The sequence below is a fragment of the Zophobas morio genome, unplaced genomic scaffold (assembly GCF_036711695.1).
Source record: "Zophobas morio isolate AGI-343-1 ecotype UQ-CSIRO unplaced genomic scaffold, CSIRO_AGI_Zmor_V1 ptg000479l, whole genome shotgun sequence".
Taxonomy (NCBI): Eukaryota; Metazoa; Arthropoda; class Insecta; order Coleoptera; family Tenebrionidae; genus Zophobas; species Zophobas morio.
In genome coordinates this window covers 144,086-161,246 of record NW_026972582.1, presented here as the reverse complement: position 1 = coordinate 161,246, position 17,161 = coordinate 144,086, and the positions used below count along the sequence as shown (strand labels likewise).

General features: G+C 34.3%; 2 protein-coding genes and 1 long non-coding RNA gene across 4 annotated transcripts; 1 reads left to right on the top strand and 2 right to left on the bottom strand.

Moving 5' to 3' along the window:
- Window positions 1–6,062: 6,062 nt before the first annotated feature.
- On the top strand, window positions 6,063–7,455 carry LOC135121049 (F-actin-capping protein subunit beta-like). Of its 2 annotated transcripts, none has more exons than XM_064045352.1 (8): window positions 6,063–6,137; window positions 6,191–6,272; window positions 6,390–6,528; window positions 6,585–6,665; window positions 6,722–6,834; window positions 6,888–7,060; window positions 7,129–7,251; window positions 7,316–7,455. In XM_064045352.1, exons 2-8 carry the CDS (start codon window positions 6,197–6,199, stop codon window positions 7,418–7,420), a joined length of 810 nt encoding a protein of 269 aa, XP_063901422.1. In that variant the 5' UTR covers window positions 6,063–6,137; window positions 6,191–6,196; the 3' UTR covers window positions 7,421–7,455. The 2 variants fall into 2 exon arrangements, with proteins under 2 accessions (XP_063901422.1, XP_063901423.1); XM_064045353.1 differs by having other exon boundaries at window positions 6,064–6,137; window positions 6,194–6,272.
- A 110-nt stretch (window positions 7,456–7,565) lies between these two features.
- LOC135121058 (uncharacterized) lies at window positions 7,566–9,230 on the bottom strand. Its single transcript, XM_064045366.1, has 8 exons — window positions 9,188–9,230; window positions 9,013–9,095; window positions 8,820–8,900; window positions 8,552–8,728; window positions 8,344–8,397; window positions 8,235–8,289; window positions 7,696–8,083; window positions 7,566–7,640 (listed from the first exon to the last, which is right to left on the bottom strand). The coding sequence occupies exons 6-8, from the start codon at window positions 8,272–8,274 to the stop codon at window positions 7,592–7,594; spliced, it is 477 nt and encodes a 158-aa protein (XP_063901436.1). The 5' UTR covers window positions 8,275–8,289; window positions 8,344–8,397; window positions 8,552–8,728; window positions 8,820–8,900; window positions 9,013–9,095; window positions 9,188–9,230; the 3' UTR covers window positions 7,566–7,591.
- Window positions 9,231–13,888: 4,658 nt separating this feature from the next.
- LOC135121059 (uncharacterized) lies at window positions 13,889–15,845 on the bottom strand. The gene is made up of 5 exons (XR_010278842.1): window positions 15,611–15,845; window positions 15,391–15,548; window positions 15,122–15,342; window positions 14,691–14,773; window positions 13,889–14,084 (listed from the first exon to the last, which is right to left on the bottom strand). It is a non-coding gene; the product is annotated as an uncharacterized LOC135121059 (long non-coding RNA).
- Window positions 15,846–17,161: the final 1,316 nt, after the last annotated feature.

The following is a 17,161-nucleotide window of genomic DNA, read 5'->3' as shown; positions in this document are numbered from 1 at the left end:
GTTCGGCTCTTACCTACACAACCTTTAATCTGAGTCTCTTAGTAAAAGGACTAGCACAGCTTCACGCGTATCCCGTCACATCAATGCTTTAGCAAAAATTATTTTAGTGGGCCGGGCGTTTCACTTAAAGATGCATAAATTAAAATTTAATAAACGAAACTTTTACATAAGAAATTAACTCTCAATATGAATTAAATTATAGAAAAAATGGGTAAGTTAATTTCATATCAGTTTTCTAAAAAAAGTTTTTAAACCGAGAAAGTGTCTTGAAACCATGTTTCCTACTTTTGAGCAGCTTTTCTTCTAAAGAAAAAAAAAATAGATCACCTTCTTCGTTATAATCATTTAAGTCTTGTTTAAAATTACATTTTATTGTTTTTTTTCTAATTTTTGTTAAAACTCCGAACAGTAAAGCACAGAATCCCTTAAGTTTTCTTTAGAATATCACTCTGTGAAAACCTTGTAATTTAAATTTTTATGTGCACGAGAGTCATAGAGTTATTTCATAAGCAATATTTTACATCGTTTCTATTAAATTCAGTATTTTTTTGGGCATAACTCTCATTTATATAGTTTATTGCATGTCGCTGGTCCACCTCTATTTCCGGTATTATTTAAGTCCCTTCAGATTAGTTAAAATTTTTATTAAATTCTAAGGAGAACTTTAAATAGCAAATTTGTGAATATACTTTTATAATAAAATTTATGTATGCCAGTTTTAAATTTTATTACTTTTGTCACTTTGGTGTGTAATTGTACTCTCACACATTTTGTTACTTAGAAAAGTGTTATATATTAGATTTCCCGCTTTGCACAATGCAACAAAAATTTCGATAGCTTATACCACCGAATATACTTTAAGTACAAAAAAAAACTGTTTACTAAAAAAAATATTGAGCGAAAGAGTTATCAATATCCTTGTTTAAAGAGTTCATTTTGTAATTAAAATCCTTTAATTTTATATGATTTCACTTTTAAGGTTCTCAGTTCTTATATAAAAAAGGTTAAATCCACTGTGTGCTGAACAAGACTTAGTTACTCGAAAACAAAAATAAAACTAGTTTCCCAGTAAACAACGGTTGTTTAAGTACCTTAGCAGTAGACCTAGGACACCGAGTACCCCTCTAATTGACTTGAGCCTTCTGGACCAAGCCACGAGTATATCTATAAATTAGAGTTAAATTTGCTTGGCATCTGGTGATAAGCTGAAAGTACATAAAGTATATGGCATAGTATCTATAAAGCATGAAAAACCAGATTTAATAGCCCTTAGTTTGCATTCTTTCGATTAATTAATTTACTTAAACAGAGTAGTCATAAAGCAGTAAGTCTTTCTCGACACTTGGCTTCTAATAGCTACTACCATAAAAATGTTTATTTTCTCCCTTATAAAAAATGTTTATTAATATTTATGTGAAAAACTACAACAAAAAATAATATTATTTTAAAGTTTTTAATTAATTTAATTTCTAACTTAAAAACCTGAAAAATAATTTTTTACTCTGCCAGATCAGTACTACTGCACCTTATGGACATAAAATTAGTTATAGTTAAATGAAAATTAAGAAGGAAATTAATAAGAGCATGCCTTCCAGGGTACATTATGCAAAAACCTGGAGAGTATAACTTTCTTTTGTTTTTCTGTTAATTATAGATTTCAAAAAACTAATATAGCGGCGTAACTGTTTGTTTAACCCTTTAACGGGCAAACTCTGGGGCTTATAATAGAATTGTTTTTTTTCTGTAAAATCACCTCCTATGTTGAAACTATAAAGTCCAATATTTGTTTTCAAAATTTGATTCTATATATCCCGATTAATATTTCAAAATAAAATTGTAAACAAGTGTTTAGTTACCTATCTAACCAAGAATAAACCTTATATCCAGAACACTTTATTGTCCAACAAAAAGAACACGCAATACATGCTCACTTAACGTTCATTGGTAACTAAATTTACCACATTTTTTTTACTATTTGCTGTCTAATTTGTGAGGACATGGTTGTTTCAGAACCAAGTCTGTTGTATAGGGTAAATTTCCATAGACCTACCCTTGTAATTTGAACCTACGCGAAGGGATAAACATAGTAACCAGTAACCTATAAGGAGTTAATATAAACTATGACTCAAAGCCATACGTTACTCAATTAGTCCCCTACACCACATAGGCAAGCGTTGTTTTAACGAGTTACAGCACCGCAGGGTCTCGAGATTCTTGTGCTGAAATAGTTAATAAGCCAACAAAACCAATGCAGTTTATTTTGAAAGAAAAGTCCAAAGAAAAATACATTATCAACCTGAAACCTCTCGGTCTTTTAAATAGATTCTTGACTGGTAGCTATATATTACTTGAAGAATAAGTTTGTAAGGAAGAGTTTTTATCTATACTGACCCTTATCCTCTACCTTCGTCTTCTTCTCATTATTTTAACAATCTAGCTCCTTTTTTTATTATCTATTTTTTTATGAAGGTAATAAAACCCTCCATAACCACTATACTAAACCAAGTCGTGGATATCACCAATAAGATATTATATTTAAAAGAAATAAGGTCTAAGATTACTTCGTTGTTTCTTGTACAAATCAGTTTCGTTGAGTATAGCTTAATAATGTTGGTGTCCCACACTTCCGAGAAAGGAAAAGGTAAAAATACAGTTAATTCAAAAGGTTTTCAGTCAATTCCGTGAAGCTTGTCCAAGATTTTTTCTCTCTAGCCCTTTATATTCCGGTAAATTTCGTTTTCTTTTGATTTGGTTAGCCACAGCTAGTTTAGGGAGGTGGCGCAGTCCGTTTATCTTAAATTTTGGCTATTCGCCCTTTTTTAACGGAAGGTCAGAAACTTAAATAGTCGGATTTTTTTTTCCATAGCAAAGTGTAGCTTGCACTGCACTGCACTATCTTCAGGTTTTGAAAGAGGATCCCCAATGGTCAAATTTGCTTACGGTCGCCACTGTCAACCTAACTCGGTATACTATGCCATTAATAATAAAATCTTAATAAAGGGGTTGGGTGCTTACACTCTTGGTTTTTATAATATCATATTTTATTTCCCTAGCAAGCTTTTAAGTTCCCAAATAGATACGTCGTTATATTCTAGGGCTCTAAACCAGCACTTTCACAGGTGATCAGCTAAGCCTGCGGCCTTTCAAATTAGAAGTAACTTAAACAATAACATAAGTTCCTAAAGTAGTTTTATTATTTGTGTATACTTCACCATGTCTTTTACGAATGTTAGCGCCTTTCACACTGGTCGGGTTGCATTCTCTAAATAAAAGCACTTTTAGTGCGCTGACAATCTAAATGGCTGGTTAAATCATGTCCACAGTCCAAGATAGTTTGAAGCTTAATTGTTTAACAGTGATTCAAGTTGCATGATAATAGTTAGTGCTGTGAAAGGGACAGATTTAATTTTTTATTAGTTTTAAACTAAAACAAGTATGATAAGCTCTTTAGGACAAACTAAACTCAGTAACGGAGAGGTAGACTTGCTTTAGAAGAATAAACACTTAATATAAAAACTAAAATAAAAGATAAGGTTACTAGCATAGAATTAAATTGTTAACTTATCTAACAGTATATCAAGATAATGAAGCAGAAATTATTGAAAAAACAAGGATCATAAAATTTAAAGGTTCTCTTCCTATGGCGGCAACTTAAAAAGGTCTTAAGCGTGAGATATTATTCAAATGAACTTTTTATTTGCAAGCTGAGCTTTACAGGAAAAGTCATTTAGCTGCAACTGCCGATAGCTTAAAGGCGCTAGGATATTTACCAATCTTTTACAGGTTTATGGAGAAAAAAACTTTTAAACCCGGGAATACGCTCACTATCCATTCTTTCGAGTAGAGCTATTTTTATAAACATTTTACGCGGTTCAATCGTGGCAAATATCTTACACTGAAATTACTTAAGTTAATCCCTGGAATAAGATAATCCAGTGTGCGCGGAGACTTTTTTCCAATAAAAGTCATCAACATTTGTTTAGAATGTAAATGAATCGTGAGCGAATTAGGTGTTAGTCTTAAAGAATAACATTAAAACTTTTAAAAAATCCACACTGTCATCAGGAGTGAATATTATGCAGAGTGATAAGATGACCACACTAAACCATTAAGGAACATTAACCTTACAAACAGTAATATATCTTTAAAGTCTGAAATGGATATTCCAGATCAGGGACCTATTGGTTCTCTTCATTACCTTGCATATCTTAAAGTATTTATGTTCGTCTTAGGATAATTATAGCCAATAATGACAATTATAACAATCAGTTTATTAATGCTTTTTATGAGTGTGCATGTGCATGTACCGCGCCGTGCAGCGGTTCAATAAACTCGTGTCTGCTTCTTTCCTGCTTCCACATCATTGGCGAGGGCGCTATAGTTAATATATATTATACTACCTGTTCTGAGGGCAAAAATTAGCCATGAGGCCAATAAACTTTTCTTAGCGTACTGAATATTTACTAAATACATTGTGAGGTATTTACTGAAACTGAACACTGAACACTTAAAATAAATCACAGAAAAAGCAATGTTCTAGCACTAGAAGCTTATAGCGATAGTGACTACGAGAAAAGTATAAATATGCAAGCCTGTTACGAACAAAGGTTTAATGATTAACCGGTAATTTAGAAGTTAGTTATACAAAAGCTACCCTTTTTCTCTACGATAGAACTCGAAGGGATGGCCAAATCGTGAAATAACGAATGAGGGCTATGTGGCTAATATTTGTCTTGAAAGAGGTTAAAGTATTAATCATTTTGTTAACCTCGAGCATGATAATAGTCCAAGCTTAAGGTGTGCAATGAACCTTGACTCATAAAAATTCAACATTATATATTTTAATTTGCTATTTTAGAACCATGGATGAACTAAATATTAGCTTAGTTTGTTTAGACCAAGTGTCTTGAAAGGCTAACTCAATCACATTTGTACCTAAAGTTCCTACTGTTAAGCTGTCTAATAAAAGTTAGGACCGTAGTGTTATAGTAAAACTACTTTAAAACCTACATATAGTTCGAATACGTTCCACACCGATATTGATACTCACGGTATGAGGCTTAAATGAGTTTGCTCTCGCTCCACTATTTTTTACTTGTTCCTCTTTAATTGTTGCCGGTGATTTTATATATATATGTACATTTATCTTTGAAACATATTTTATGTTTATATTCATCCGAGGCTAAAGCCTTTAAATAGACAAGAAAAATCGGGTGTTGGAGAGCTTTAATCTCTGTGAAGTTTAACATATGGCGTTGGCTCGTGGTTACAGAGTTATTACCAGCAAAACCTAAAGAGAAGACCGAGTTTCGTCAAAATTTAAAAATACTAATTTTCGTTAACTCTTACTTCCCGAGCAAAAATCTAGGGTATTAAAAATTGGAAAAGTTCGCACTTTTATAAGTTGAAGATTTCGCTGTAATCTAGCTTTACTACCGTCTTTATATTATACACTCTAAAAGTTTATAGGCATTTATTTGTCACTTGAGAGCTACTTAAAAAAAATTTATACTTCATCCACTGACGTAAATTATTAGAACTAAGATCGCTGAATAAAATGATTAATAATATGTTTTTATTATTTAATACTCGTTTAGATTGGGCCAAATTATTTAAGTATGAACAAACAGTTAAATTTGTTAAGCTTAACAGTTAAAAATTACAAGTTTATAGCCTGTGTGCCTTTTTAGTAGTTTTTTATGAAAATGAAAATGTTTGGAAGTAACTAAAATTTTTCATTTATGAGAGTAACGTACTATGCACTTTACCACAATGTACGTTAAAAAAATATGTTAAGTTTGTGAAGTAGGTCATCACATCTTTGGTGAAGTGTAAGAAAAATTTTTTATAGGCTTTTTTAGATAATAATCTTTTGTGTCGCCCCGAAACCAAGCTTGAAATTATATAAACCCAATAAAAATACTGCGGTAGTTCCAGGTTTTTTTACAAAAAAATTACCGTTGGAAAGTTTGACCGCTTTGATGGATTGTACGACGTTGTTTACCTAAATTTAGGCGACCAGAACCAAGCAAAACCCACCAAAAATTATTTTGACAAGTGTAGGCCCCTCACTTTCCAATCTTAAGCCGCATTTAGGTCAAAATTGTTCGGCCTGGTTTAAGCCTTTTTATATTTCAGTAAAGCTATATTCGTGTTTTTAGAAAAAGGTAATATTATTATATGTTTTAAGAAGGCAATGAGTGACGCTCAAATTGACTACGCTCTGGATTTGATGAGAAGGCTCCCTCCCCAGAGGACGCAAGAAAATCTAGGTACTTTTCAAACTTTTTATTCTCTAATAAAGTTTATTTAATTTAAGCATCATTCGTTCTTTTATTTTTTATGGTAATTTAAACAACTTGTCTAACGGTTTGTCGATTACTTTATAGCAAACCTGTTAGATCTTGTTCCTCTAATTGGTGAAAGTTTACTTTCGATGATTGACCAGCCTTTAAAAATAGCTAAAGACGAAAAGAATGGTAGAAGTTACCTTCTTTGCGATTATAATAGAGATGGAGACTCTTATCGGTATCTCTTCTGTGTTCTTAATTTAGCAACCCTGACTGTTTTATAATAACAATAAGTTCCCCTTGGTCCAATCAGTACTTTCCAGAAATTGAAAATGGTGCACTCCCCTCAAGTAAACTTAGAGACTTGGAACTTGTGTCTGTATTACAAATTTTGAAGTAGGTGCCTTAACTCTAACCCCGCTATATATTAGAGCTAACGATGCTTTTGAAGTTTATCGCGAGATGTATTATGAGTCTGGAGTTTCTTCAGTGTATTTTTGGGACTTAGATAAGGGTTTCGCCTGTGTCGTTCTGATTAAAAAATGTATATATACTTGTAAATATTATTTATATCATAACTTACTCGAACGGCGTTAGCTGGGGATGGATCCCGTAGCATTAAAGGTTGCTGGGACGCCATCCATGTCTTTGAAATTATAGAGAAAGGGAAATCTGCTCTTTATCGGTTGACTTCGACTGTTATGCTTTGGCTGCAAACAGACAAGCCAGCCTCTGGCACCATGAATCTTGGCGGGAGTTTAACCAGACAGGTTTTAGAAGAGTGTTTTATTTTTCAACGCTACTGTTGCACTGCCCATCACCCTTTTATTTTTTACAGGAGGAAAAAGACTATCCGTTATCCGAATTTAATATGCATGTCCCTAATATCGGGCGTATGGTCGAAGAAATGGAAAATAAAATGAGAGGTTACTTGAGCGAAATATACTTTTCGAAAACGAAGGTTGTTTATTACACCTTAACTCGAGTTAATAGTCAAACTTATAGTTAAGTATGCTTCAATAAAGGACGTTATCAACGACATCCGCAAAATGCAAGGCGTTCGGCACGGCCAAGCCATGAAAGCCATGCAGTCAGAGCTAGCTGCAAGTCTTGCTCGCAGAAACAAGTGACACGATCGTTTCCCCATTTGGTTTCGGGAACAATAAAAGTGACTTTTCATGGTTACCACTACATTTTCGTGGTTACGACATTAAAAAGGCAACTGAACAGGTAATACTAATAGTAAAATAGATTTATTGAAACTCAAGTGTTTTACCACTACTGAAGCGCAACTTCTCGCATCACTCTATCGCTTGCTCTAAAGGGCCAAAAAGGTGTTCACATTGGCTTCTGTTTATTAAAGAGGATGTTGCGCTATAGTAGAGCAGCTAGACAGCTGTTGTACCCAGTCAGGGCGGCCATGTCGATCTCAATTTTGGTATTCTTGAGAAATCCCGGTTCGTGCAATAACTTAGTAGTGTTAACGGCGGCAACCCTGGAAGCGGGCCGTAGCGGTCGAGAGGGCAGACAGCCGCCACTGCTGCTGCTAACAATAGTATTTATACTCGACGTTATTATTTCCCCCTCGGCTCGTTCGCGCCTACTCAACCTTCTGCTTTTAGTACGACGTGCGACTGTATCGTTATGGTTGGCGCTCTCCTTTCTTCCCGATTGCAGTCTCCCTTCTTCGCTAGCAGCCGTCAACGGAGGCGAAGGAGCAGCAGAATGGCTGTGGGTGACTAGCGGGCGCTGCAAAACGTTGTATTCAGCCAACTTTAAAGCCATCGCCATCTCTGAATGTAGTTATAACAAGAGCGAATAGAGTTTATTTAGAGGCTGCAGGGCCCTCAAAAGGGATTTAAGAACTTAAATACAGGGATAATAGTTATAGCAAAAAATGGTATGAACCTTAACAGGATCTTACAGATAAAATAATAAAAAAACCTTCAGAGATTATCTCCAAATCAGGCGTAAGTTCAGGCATAACCTCAGAACTGGTCTAGAAAAAAATTTTTTATTATTAAAATTATAGTAAAGGCGGAAGTACTCCTACCTTTGGTAGACTGGGAGCAATCCCTTTTAAAGTAAGATCATTATTATTCACTGTCTATTAATGATAAGTATATAAAAAAGCCAATAAAGCTATTATAAAAGACCAAAACTAAAGTAAGTGTAGAAGAGAGTGGTAAAAAAAGTAAGCTAAACTCAGCTTTAACTTAATATGAACTCAGAAAGCGTAAGAATAATAAACGCCAGTAGACCCTTTTGTTCAACTTTTGAAGGGTGGAAAGATAAGTTTTGTCGTATAAGCAATTTCCCAGTCCGTGTCCAAAAGAACGTAGAGCCCTTTTTAAACCGTCGGTCACAGCTTCCTTCTTGGCCTTCTCCAGGGACAACGAGAGAGATTTTAAACCTTCGCAAATGCCGTAACCAACGTCCTGTGGTTAATAAAGTATCGAAAGAAGTATAATATAAATAGATATAGGAGTTTTCAAACAATCTACACTTGAAGAAAAATACTCAGGTTACTTCGTGAAATGTTCCATCTTTAAGCTCTACACGCACAATTGCGGTAACCCCAACGTCATATTTGCCATTGTTAAAAATTTGCTAAAATAATGAAAAAAAATTACAATTAAAACTTAACTTATAAAACAACTCAAGAAAAAGTTTAGCTCTAAAGAGCTTTAACGCATGTATAGTTCAAACTTATTTGGAATACGTGATCTGTTTGGATGTTTTTGACACAGGAACTCCAACCATCAAACCCGAAGGTCTCATTAGCTAAAGTAATCGATTTCCAGCCTTCAATTAATTGTAATTCAATAAATGTAAATTCAACAATAAACCATAGTGCGTTAACTGCCTCTACGCAGGTACACTTACGCCTACAAAACCTTCTAAATAAGCAACTTTTCTTCCACCGGCGGCTGCACGATAGGATAGCCACTCAGGTCCTAGCCTTGTTGATAACGACTTTTGTATGTGTGCTTTTTCTTCCTTAGAAAACTCAGAACCTTTCATACGTAAGTAAGTCTCAATTTGAACACATAAGTTCCTCCCGAAAGCTGATCAGGCGATATAAATACTAGTAGTGGAACAAGTCTCATGAGCCCCAACAACCTTAATCGCGTGCCATTAAAAAAGGTACACACCGCAAAGGAAGGGTAAAGTTTCAAAAAGTAAAGGTTTTAGAACTGGGTCGGTGGGGATTCAACCCACGACCTTGAGTATGCGTGTCAAAGCTCTTAACCTCTGAGTTAAGGAGGTAACTCTTAATTTCGCAAATGATGATAATCTGTTAATGTAAGAAAGCACACGTTTTGTTTTAAATTTTGCTGGGAAAAATTTATTTTATCTTTAAATTAGGTTGCTTGAAACTAAGTTTTACTGTACTACGTTTTAAAAACGTTTCATTGTGACATCGTTTAGTCAATTTTATACGAAGTGCCGCGAACAAATAAAGAGATAGGACAAGAGATAGTCTTCAGATGGTGCATAAAATAAAGTTTGTCGTTAACAAAGTTAGAAAATTAGGTTAGGATTGACACTAGTATTTTGGCTTGATTCGGGCATGCAGGAAAAGTGGTTAAGTATATCCGGTAACTTAGACGAGAAGATTAAAAAAATAGAACTTAACATTGAGTAAATTAAGCAATGGTGAGCGATAACTTATGGAGGGGTTTCGAGGTCGAATAAGTTTTCTTAAAAATGACTTGATATAAGTACAAAAATTAAATTTTTATAAATTATTAAGTAGTATTTAAGCTGTAAGTAAAGTCAAATGTATTCTTTATTTCGTGTCTTCTTTTTAAACTAAACGAAGCAATTTTATATATAATACTTTCAGATCGACCCAGTTAAGGTTAGGGTTAGGTTTGAGGGTTAAGTAACATAAATACAAATAAATTTGGAAGCGCATTGCACTAGCGACAGTAGCATGCATGGTGTGTGCGGTCCTTGATATTTTCGTCTGAGCTCTTTTGCCAGTAATCCATTGGTGCGTATGGTAATTTTGTAGGTGGTGAGGGCATTACAATCAAAAATGGTAGATAAGTATCCATGGTAAAGGGGATGATGTAAAGCATTGATCTCAACAAAGCACGGTGCTCCCATCGTGCTGCGTAGCAGTTAGTTTTGTCCTACTTGAAGAGAGCAAAACGTAGGCCAAGGCAGAAGAGGCGTATATCATGACTGGCCAATTACACAATTCAAACAAAGGTCCCTTGTTGTCAGTGGGAGTTTGCATTTGGCGCGGAGAAAAGGGTACAGAATTTGAGCCACCACACTAACCTCCGTCACTACTAGTTTATGTGCAACCACCCTGACAGCTTTATTGTCCATGATGACCGCCAAAAATATCGTTTGGAGACACAGTGGGTCATCCTGCCTTTAAAGGACAACGAAAGTGGTGGTGCAATAGACTTCACCTTGATTAGAAGGGCTATACACTTTTCCGCTTTAGCAGTAATTCTACTACGTTCGATACCAGGTAGCGAGCGTGACTAGGTAGCATTGCAGTACCTGACACAATGTGGCCTTCAGTTCACCTAGTAAATGGTTATGGCGGTATTTAACTGCACGTGTAATCATGACGGTGTGGTACCCACGCTCACAATACACTCGAATTCGGCGACGGCGAAGGTAAGCAGGGCTGGTGTCGTCGGTACCGCCGAAGACTTAGGTAGGATCTTTTAAAGCCGTTTTGAAAGTTTAACCCAGTCCTTCCTTGATGAATGTCCGTGTGTCTTAAAACCCACCTCGAAGGCATGACTGGCAGCTTGTTCAAGGAAAATGCGTAAGGAACCTCAATTGTTGTCGGAAGATTCACGCCAATGTGATGAAGGGGCGGACTGAAAAAGAGCAGGGGGGCGTCAAGTCAGCGTGCAGGAGAGACCGTTACTATTAAAATACTACATATATGTATATTTATATTTTTATAATAAAGGGCGAATTTTTGCATTGTGCTTTCTTCGTCATTTGATTATAGTTTCCGAAGACACCAGTCTATAAGACTGTAAGGGTCCTCAAGTTGAAGTATTTCGTTGGACTATAGTGCTAAAGCCTAAATTAGTTAAAAAATACTAACAGCTTAAGGATTTATAAAAGGCGATAGGAACTACGACCGAGGTCCGCACTTATCAGTATAAATTACGAAAATTCTATAGAGTAACATCAACAAAATCCAACCGTATACAACCCTTATACATACATATAGTTAAACAACAGATTATACAATAAAAAAAACATCTCAAGATAGACCAATAAACATTAACTTCATAAAGAAAACTTAGATATTATGAAAAAAGATAACTTTATCAAATATTTTTATATCAAAATATGGCAGTTACTGTCCCTCTTTACCTCCTTTTTACATTGATTTAAACCATCTAAGTTAAAATTAATGTAATTGACTTTATACTTATGTAAAGGCATCAATTTCACTTTCTTGCTTTAATAAACTCATCTCCCATTTTTACTTTCTTGCTTTCTTTCTTTTTAGCTTTATTTAAAAATTAGTGTAAATAAGTCCAGGCCTGAGATTATCTTAAGCATTGTTGGCAGATCTTTTTTATATTGCTGTTGCTGGTGTGTCGATTTTGTGCCCAAGCAAGCAGTGTACGAGATGGTTGTAGTTACGTTAGAAGAAGTAGACTTTTTATGTATTGAAGGGTAGTTGATTTAGGTGTTGTGAACCTTTGCGGTAATATTTGCAGCCGCGATAGTTGGCGGATTTATGCATCACCGCGATATGTGCAATTGGCAAAGTTGTCTTCGGCGTTTGTGCACTGCTCAGTTGCAGAGCAAGAAGTTGCGCTGTTCCCGAAAGCTAGAAACGGAGGCGTCGCTCCTTTCCTCTAACTTAAATAAGAATAGCGTTTTTAAATCTTTTGTCTATTACATCTCGGTGTATGCACTTACTTACTAAACTGCACGATAACTATATTTATGGGAAAAGATTTAAACTTTATACTCTATATTTTGTTATAATATTTACTTAAAGCTCCCTTTAAAAAAGTGTTCCTTAGTTTTGATCTATTGCAACGGTGGCCAAGCCGCTGTACACTATGAGATTTTGAACGGCTATAATAAGAAAAATAGAAATTTGTAGGTAATCGAATAAATAAATTAACTTAGCTGATGTAACCAGAGTCGAAGACACTTTGCAGCGTTTATTTAACTCTTAGGTCCCCTCAACCCTCGCTTCCCCCCTCACTACAGTGACAGGCATACCGGTGGATCGAGTGCCCAAATATTGTGTTAATGCTGTACTGAATCTTGCATTTTTGGCAGCAAAATCGGGTACAGTTAAACTTACTCACATTTCTCCCAGCTGGAATCTTATGCTCTCTAAATAGTAAAATCTGACTATCTGCTGAACTCCAGAAACAAATTTCGCATAGTGAGGCCGCCCCTCCAAAGCAAATTTACTTTATTTATATCAGTACATTAATCACTTTGACGACGCCAGTACTGGTCAGAAAATACTCGAAATAATTTTCCAGTTGACTTAGTGTCTTCAAGATATATCTTTAGCTACAAGCTTGACAGATCACTATATACTCAAACATGATAACAGCAAGTTAATGGAAAGCCTTTTAGAGCTCTTAACTAAAAAAGAATATATACAGTAAAAATGCGGAGACCCTTAAAAAAAATTGACCCTGTTACGTGTACAAAGTTACGTTCAATATATATGACCTACAACTATTTGCAAACTGTGTAAATGCAAGGCATCACAAAGCTAGTGAAAAAAATAAAAATTACAGACAGAGTTTAGCCTTGTAGAATGTATTTCTTCTCCATCCTTCCGACTTCATATATACTGAAAAAAGTTAGTTTTCCCCAATAAAATATAAAAATAGCTTTTCTTTCGTGCGCAATGCCCTTGCTTTTAGCTTTCGAAGTTAAAGCTATGGTTCAAGCGAGGTGTAACTTTTCCATCTAAGAGGAATCTGTTCGTCATATATATAATCACGTCCACAGCTTGCCTTTAGTATTCACTTTAATTTTCTTGCACTTAAAAAGGTTATATTACTCACCATGCTTAAGTAACCTACTATAAAGGGGGTCTTGAATTAAATATTTAACAAAGCGGTTTGTATTAGCTCAGCTAAAAAATTATGTAGTTGTAGTGACTAAATTCAAAAAAATTAATCTTGAATTTGTAGAAAAAGTTAGACAGCATGGGAAAAGGGAGACTCGACTAAAAAGTCAATTTCTTCTATATGTAGTGTAGCTCAATATATTTAAATTAACAATTACATCGTTCCATAAAAACAGCAATAAATTATTTTAGTAGATCAATAGTGGATTTGCCTAATAGTCACTTTCTTATGAGCAGTTGCACACTAAATCCCAAAGTCAATACTATGATCTTCGAAAGCAAATAGAACACCGAAGAAAACACTTGCATAAATTAACTTTGTTAAAATGGGCTCAACTCCAAATCAAAGAATTAAATAAAAAAATTAAAATTAATATAAGAACTAAAAAAAGTTTCCACATTTAATAAGACTTGTTATAAAGGTCAACTTTATTAGTAACAAAATGTTGATTGTCAATTAAAGTATTAACTTTTATAATCCAATGGGGTGTGACAGGATTATAAAACTTCGCTTATGAGAGGAATCTTTGGTTCCTGTGTTTTTATAATCAAAGAAATGGCATCTTCCTCTCTAATAAAATCCAGTTCAGCTGGGAGGGGGCAAGTTTCTATAAGACTTCTATAATTTTGAAAAAGAGCAGCTTCAGACGCGAGTTTTCGAGCAGACTCGACAGTCTTCCCCGTGCCTTATGTTATAAAAAAATACATCAATGTTACTTCTATAAGAAAATTTTATAAAGTTTCAATTATAAATTTTAAAGTCTTTATATAACATAATAACTTATAAAACAAATCTCAATTAAAATTAATTAAATCGTGTTTGTAGATCGCAGAAATACTCTAAAAAACCAAGAAGCAGGATAAAATTTGAGAGAAAATACTCCAGTTTCGTTTATCTACTTATACGCTCTTATGTACACCGCAGGAATTATCTGTTCTTTCCTTTTATAAATGCTCTCAACACAAGCAAAGCACAACAACTTATCAAGTACTTCCACGCTCTATACAGATTCTTAGAAGTCTTCGCGGCGGTGCGGCGGTAAAAAAATAATTAAAAAAGTAAACCGTATAAATTTATACAGCACTATTCCAAAATAAGTTTGTGTATGTAAACTACATATAGCTACGAAGTCGGGGTAAATGTTAATACTAAAGTAAACAGTATATAACAAATTTACTTGACCTAATTTAAGGCCAATACTGGAAAGTCAGAATAATTATAAAAAAAACCAAACGATTGGTTCTAATATTTTTAACAGCGTCATGAAAAAAACTTCAAAAGTATATAAAACCTTTGCCCAATAATTTTTGGCCAACGTAGATAAAAACTTGAGAATAATTCTTGCGTCCATTCGGATAATAATAATTATACAATCTACACATGGTAAATAATATTTAATAAATTTAATAAATAGCATTTTTCATTATAAATAAATATGTGCTTCTTAGATGCAAACGAAAAGAGTATAAATACCTAAATCCTAAGTGACAAGCTCACATAATTATATAGAATAAATAAAGATTTGAAAAAGTAAGCAAACTGTAAGGAAACAAACAAGCGTACTGAAAGTTTAATAGTAAACTACAATTGCTAAAAAAAATTCTAATTATCACTTTATATGGTTTACAAGCTTAAAAAATGATTCGGGTCAAAAACCAGCCAAAAGCTTTTCATAAAGAAAAAAACCGAAAACGCACATACATAAATAACTAAAACAAATACTCTCCGTGAGGCAAAATCCCTTCAGTTGTTTGGCAGATGTGATTGAGAATCAAACAGGGTCGAAATAACTTCAAAATCAACAGCATATCTTTAGCTACTCTTCTCTGTTCCGGTCGCAGTATGTTCTCGTAAACTGATGAATAGGCCTGCTCTCTTCCTCTAAAGGCACTAACCGCTCCCACAAGAGTTTTAAGAGGCTCCACAAGAAAGGTATTTTCATACTACTAAACATAAAGCAAGATGATATACACAAACAAGCTTTTAAATACTTGAAAACTATAAAAGTGCAATTTCAAAAATCTTGCAGCTTTTTTTAAGGATTCATCGCGACAGAGATAAGCAGAATAGTCAGACACGGACAAAGGCTGCAGTTTCGGGTATTTTTTGGAAACATAGACAAAAGAGGAATAGCAAATAGCTTTGGATCCTTTATTTACAAGTATTACATAAAGTCTGTTAGAAGCCCATATAACATAGAAAAGTAGTAACCAAGATGTGCCAAAGTCCCTTTTCGAGAGTATTCAAGAGTATTTTTTACCTGTTCAATATCGAGAGACAAAGCGGAAGACAAATGCTTTATAACCTCCGTTGGTTCTGTTTTTCCTAAAGAAGAATGTACATCTTCCTTAGGTAGCCCAAGGGGGTGTTTCCGTGAAAGTATAAGGTTAAAAGACTTAATAGTAGGGCCATTTTCTTTACGAAAGAGTAATAAAAAACTATGAAAGTTTCTTAAAAAAAATCTATTAGTATTCCAGCGCAGTGTTTTAGTAAATTGTATAGTTGTAAAGAAATGAACTGTTGAGTGTATTAAATAAAAAAAAATTTAAATTAACCTAAGAGATGAGTATTTTAGCATGTAAGGCACAAGGAAAATACGTAATATCAAAAACCAGCACTTCTTGTTAAAAGTTATAAAAAAGTTAATATAATAATATGATAAAAGAGCCGGAAAAGCTTCGAAGGAGCTTAGTTCCACTACTACGGCTGGGACAACTTGCACGCGCACTTTTCTAAATTCTCTGAAGTCTTTATACCTCCACTTCCCCTAGTTTTGTTTTAGCACCAAAGTATGCCTAAAGCAAAAGATCTTTTTTCTTTTATAGTAACCGTTAGTACACTACTGACAGTTCCTTTTAAAATCTTGTTGTAGTGATTGTATTGTTCAAATCTACCATATTGTAACATAATTCGATTATACTTTTTATCTTTTTGTTTCAAATGGTCTTTTCGAACTCAAATATATAAATTTTGTGGAACTAAGCTCTAAAACAGATTAGCTATAACAAACTGTAAGGCCTTGTCTATTTACCCCCCATTCACATATTTTGATCTTATAAGAAAGCTGGCACACCAAAGCGCAGGCCTAATATACTATTTAAGTTAAGGTACTAATTAACCCCTTATAGATTACTGGTTATATGTTTACCACTTTTCGCCTAGGTTCAGTCTGCAAGAGTAGGCCTACAGAAATTGACTCTAAAGGCAGGTTCGGTCTCTGAAACAATCTCTGGTAAGTTTGAGTACCATGGTCTAACGGATTAGGCAGCAACCAACAAAACAAAAAATGTGGTAAATTTAGTTACCATTGAACGTAAAACAATCCTAAGCCCCAGAGTTTTGCCCGTTAAAGGGTTAATAGAGCGTCCGTAGGAAAGATAGACGACATTTTAAAATTTTAACTAGTATTATGTTTTAACTACTGACACCATCTATTTAGTGTCTGAAGTATGGAAAGTATATGGTTTACCATTACCTTTACTAGTCCAGGGACGCTACTAACCACTGCGCAACAGAGGAAAAAAGAATAGCCAAGCTTTTTTCCTTATTTATAGCACTAGTTTACAACAGTCATGATTTCTAATCAATTACTCTTTAATCTAATTTCCCTCTACTAATTGAGGGTGTCTAAACTTCGACTTCTTAAACGAGTCAAAACGCCACCAATAAAACTAATGCGCTTTGTCTTACAGCTAATGATCATATGTTAATAAAGATACCATAGCAAAAAAAAAATGTATATATATATTACATATTATAACA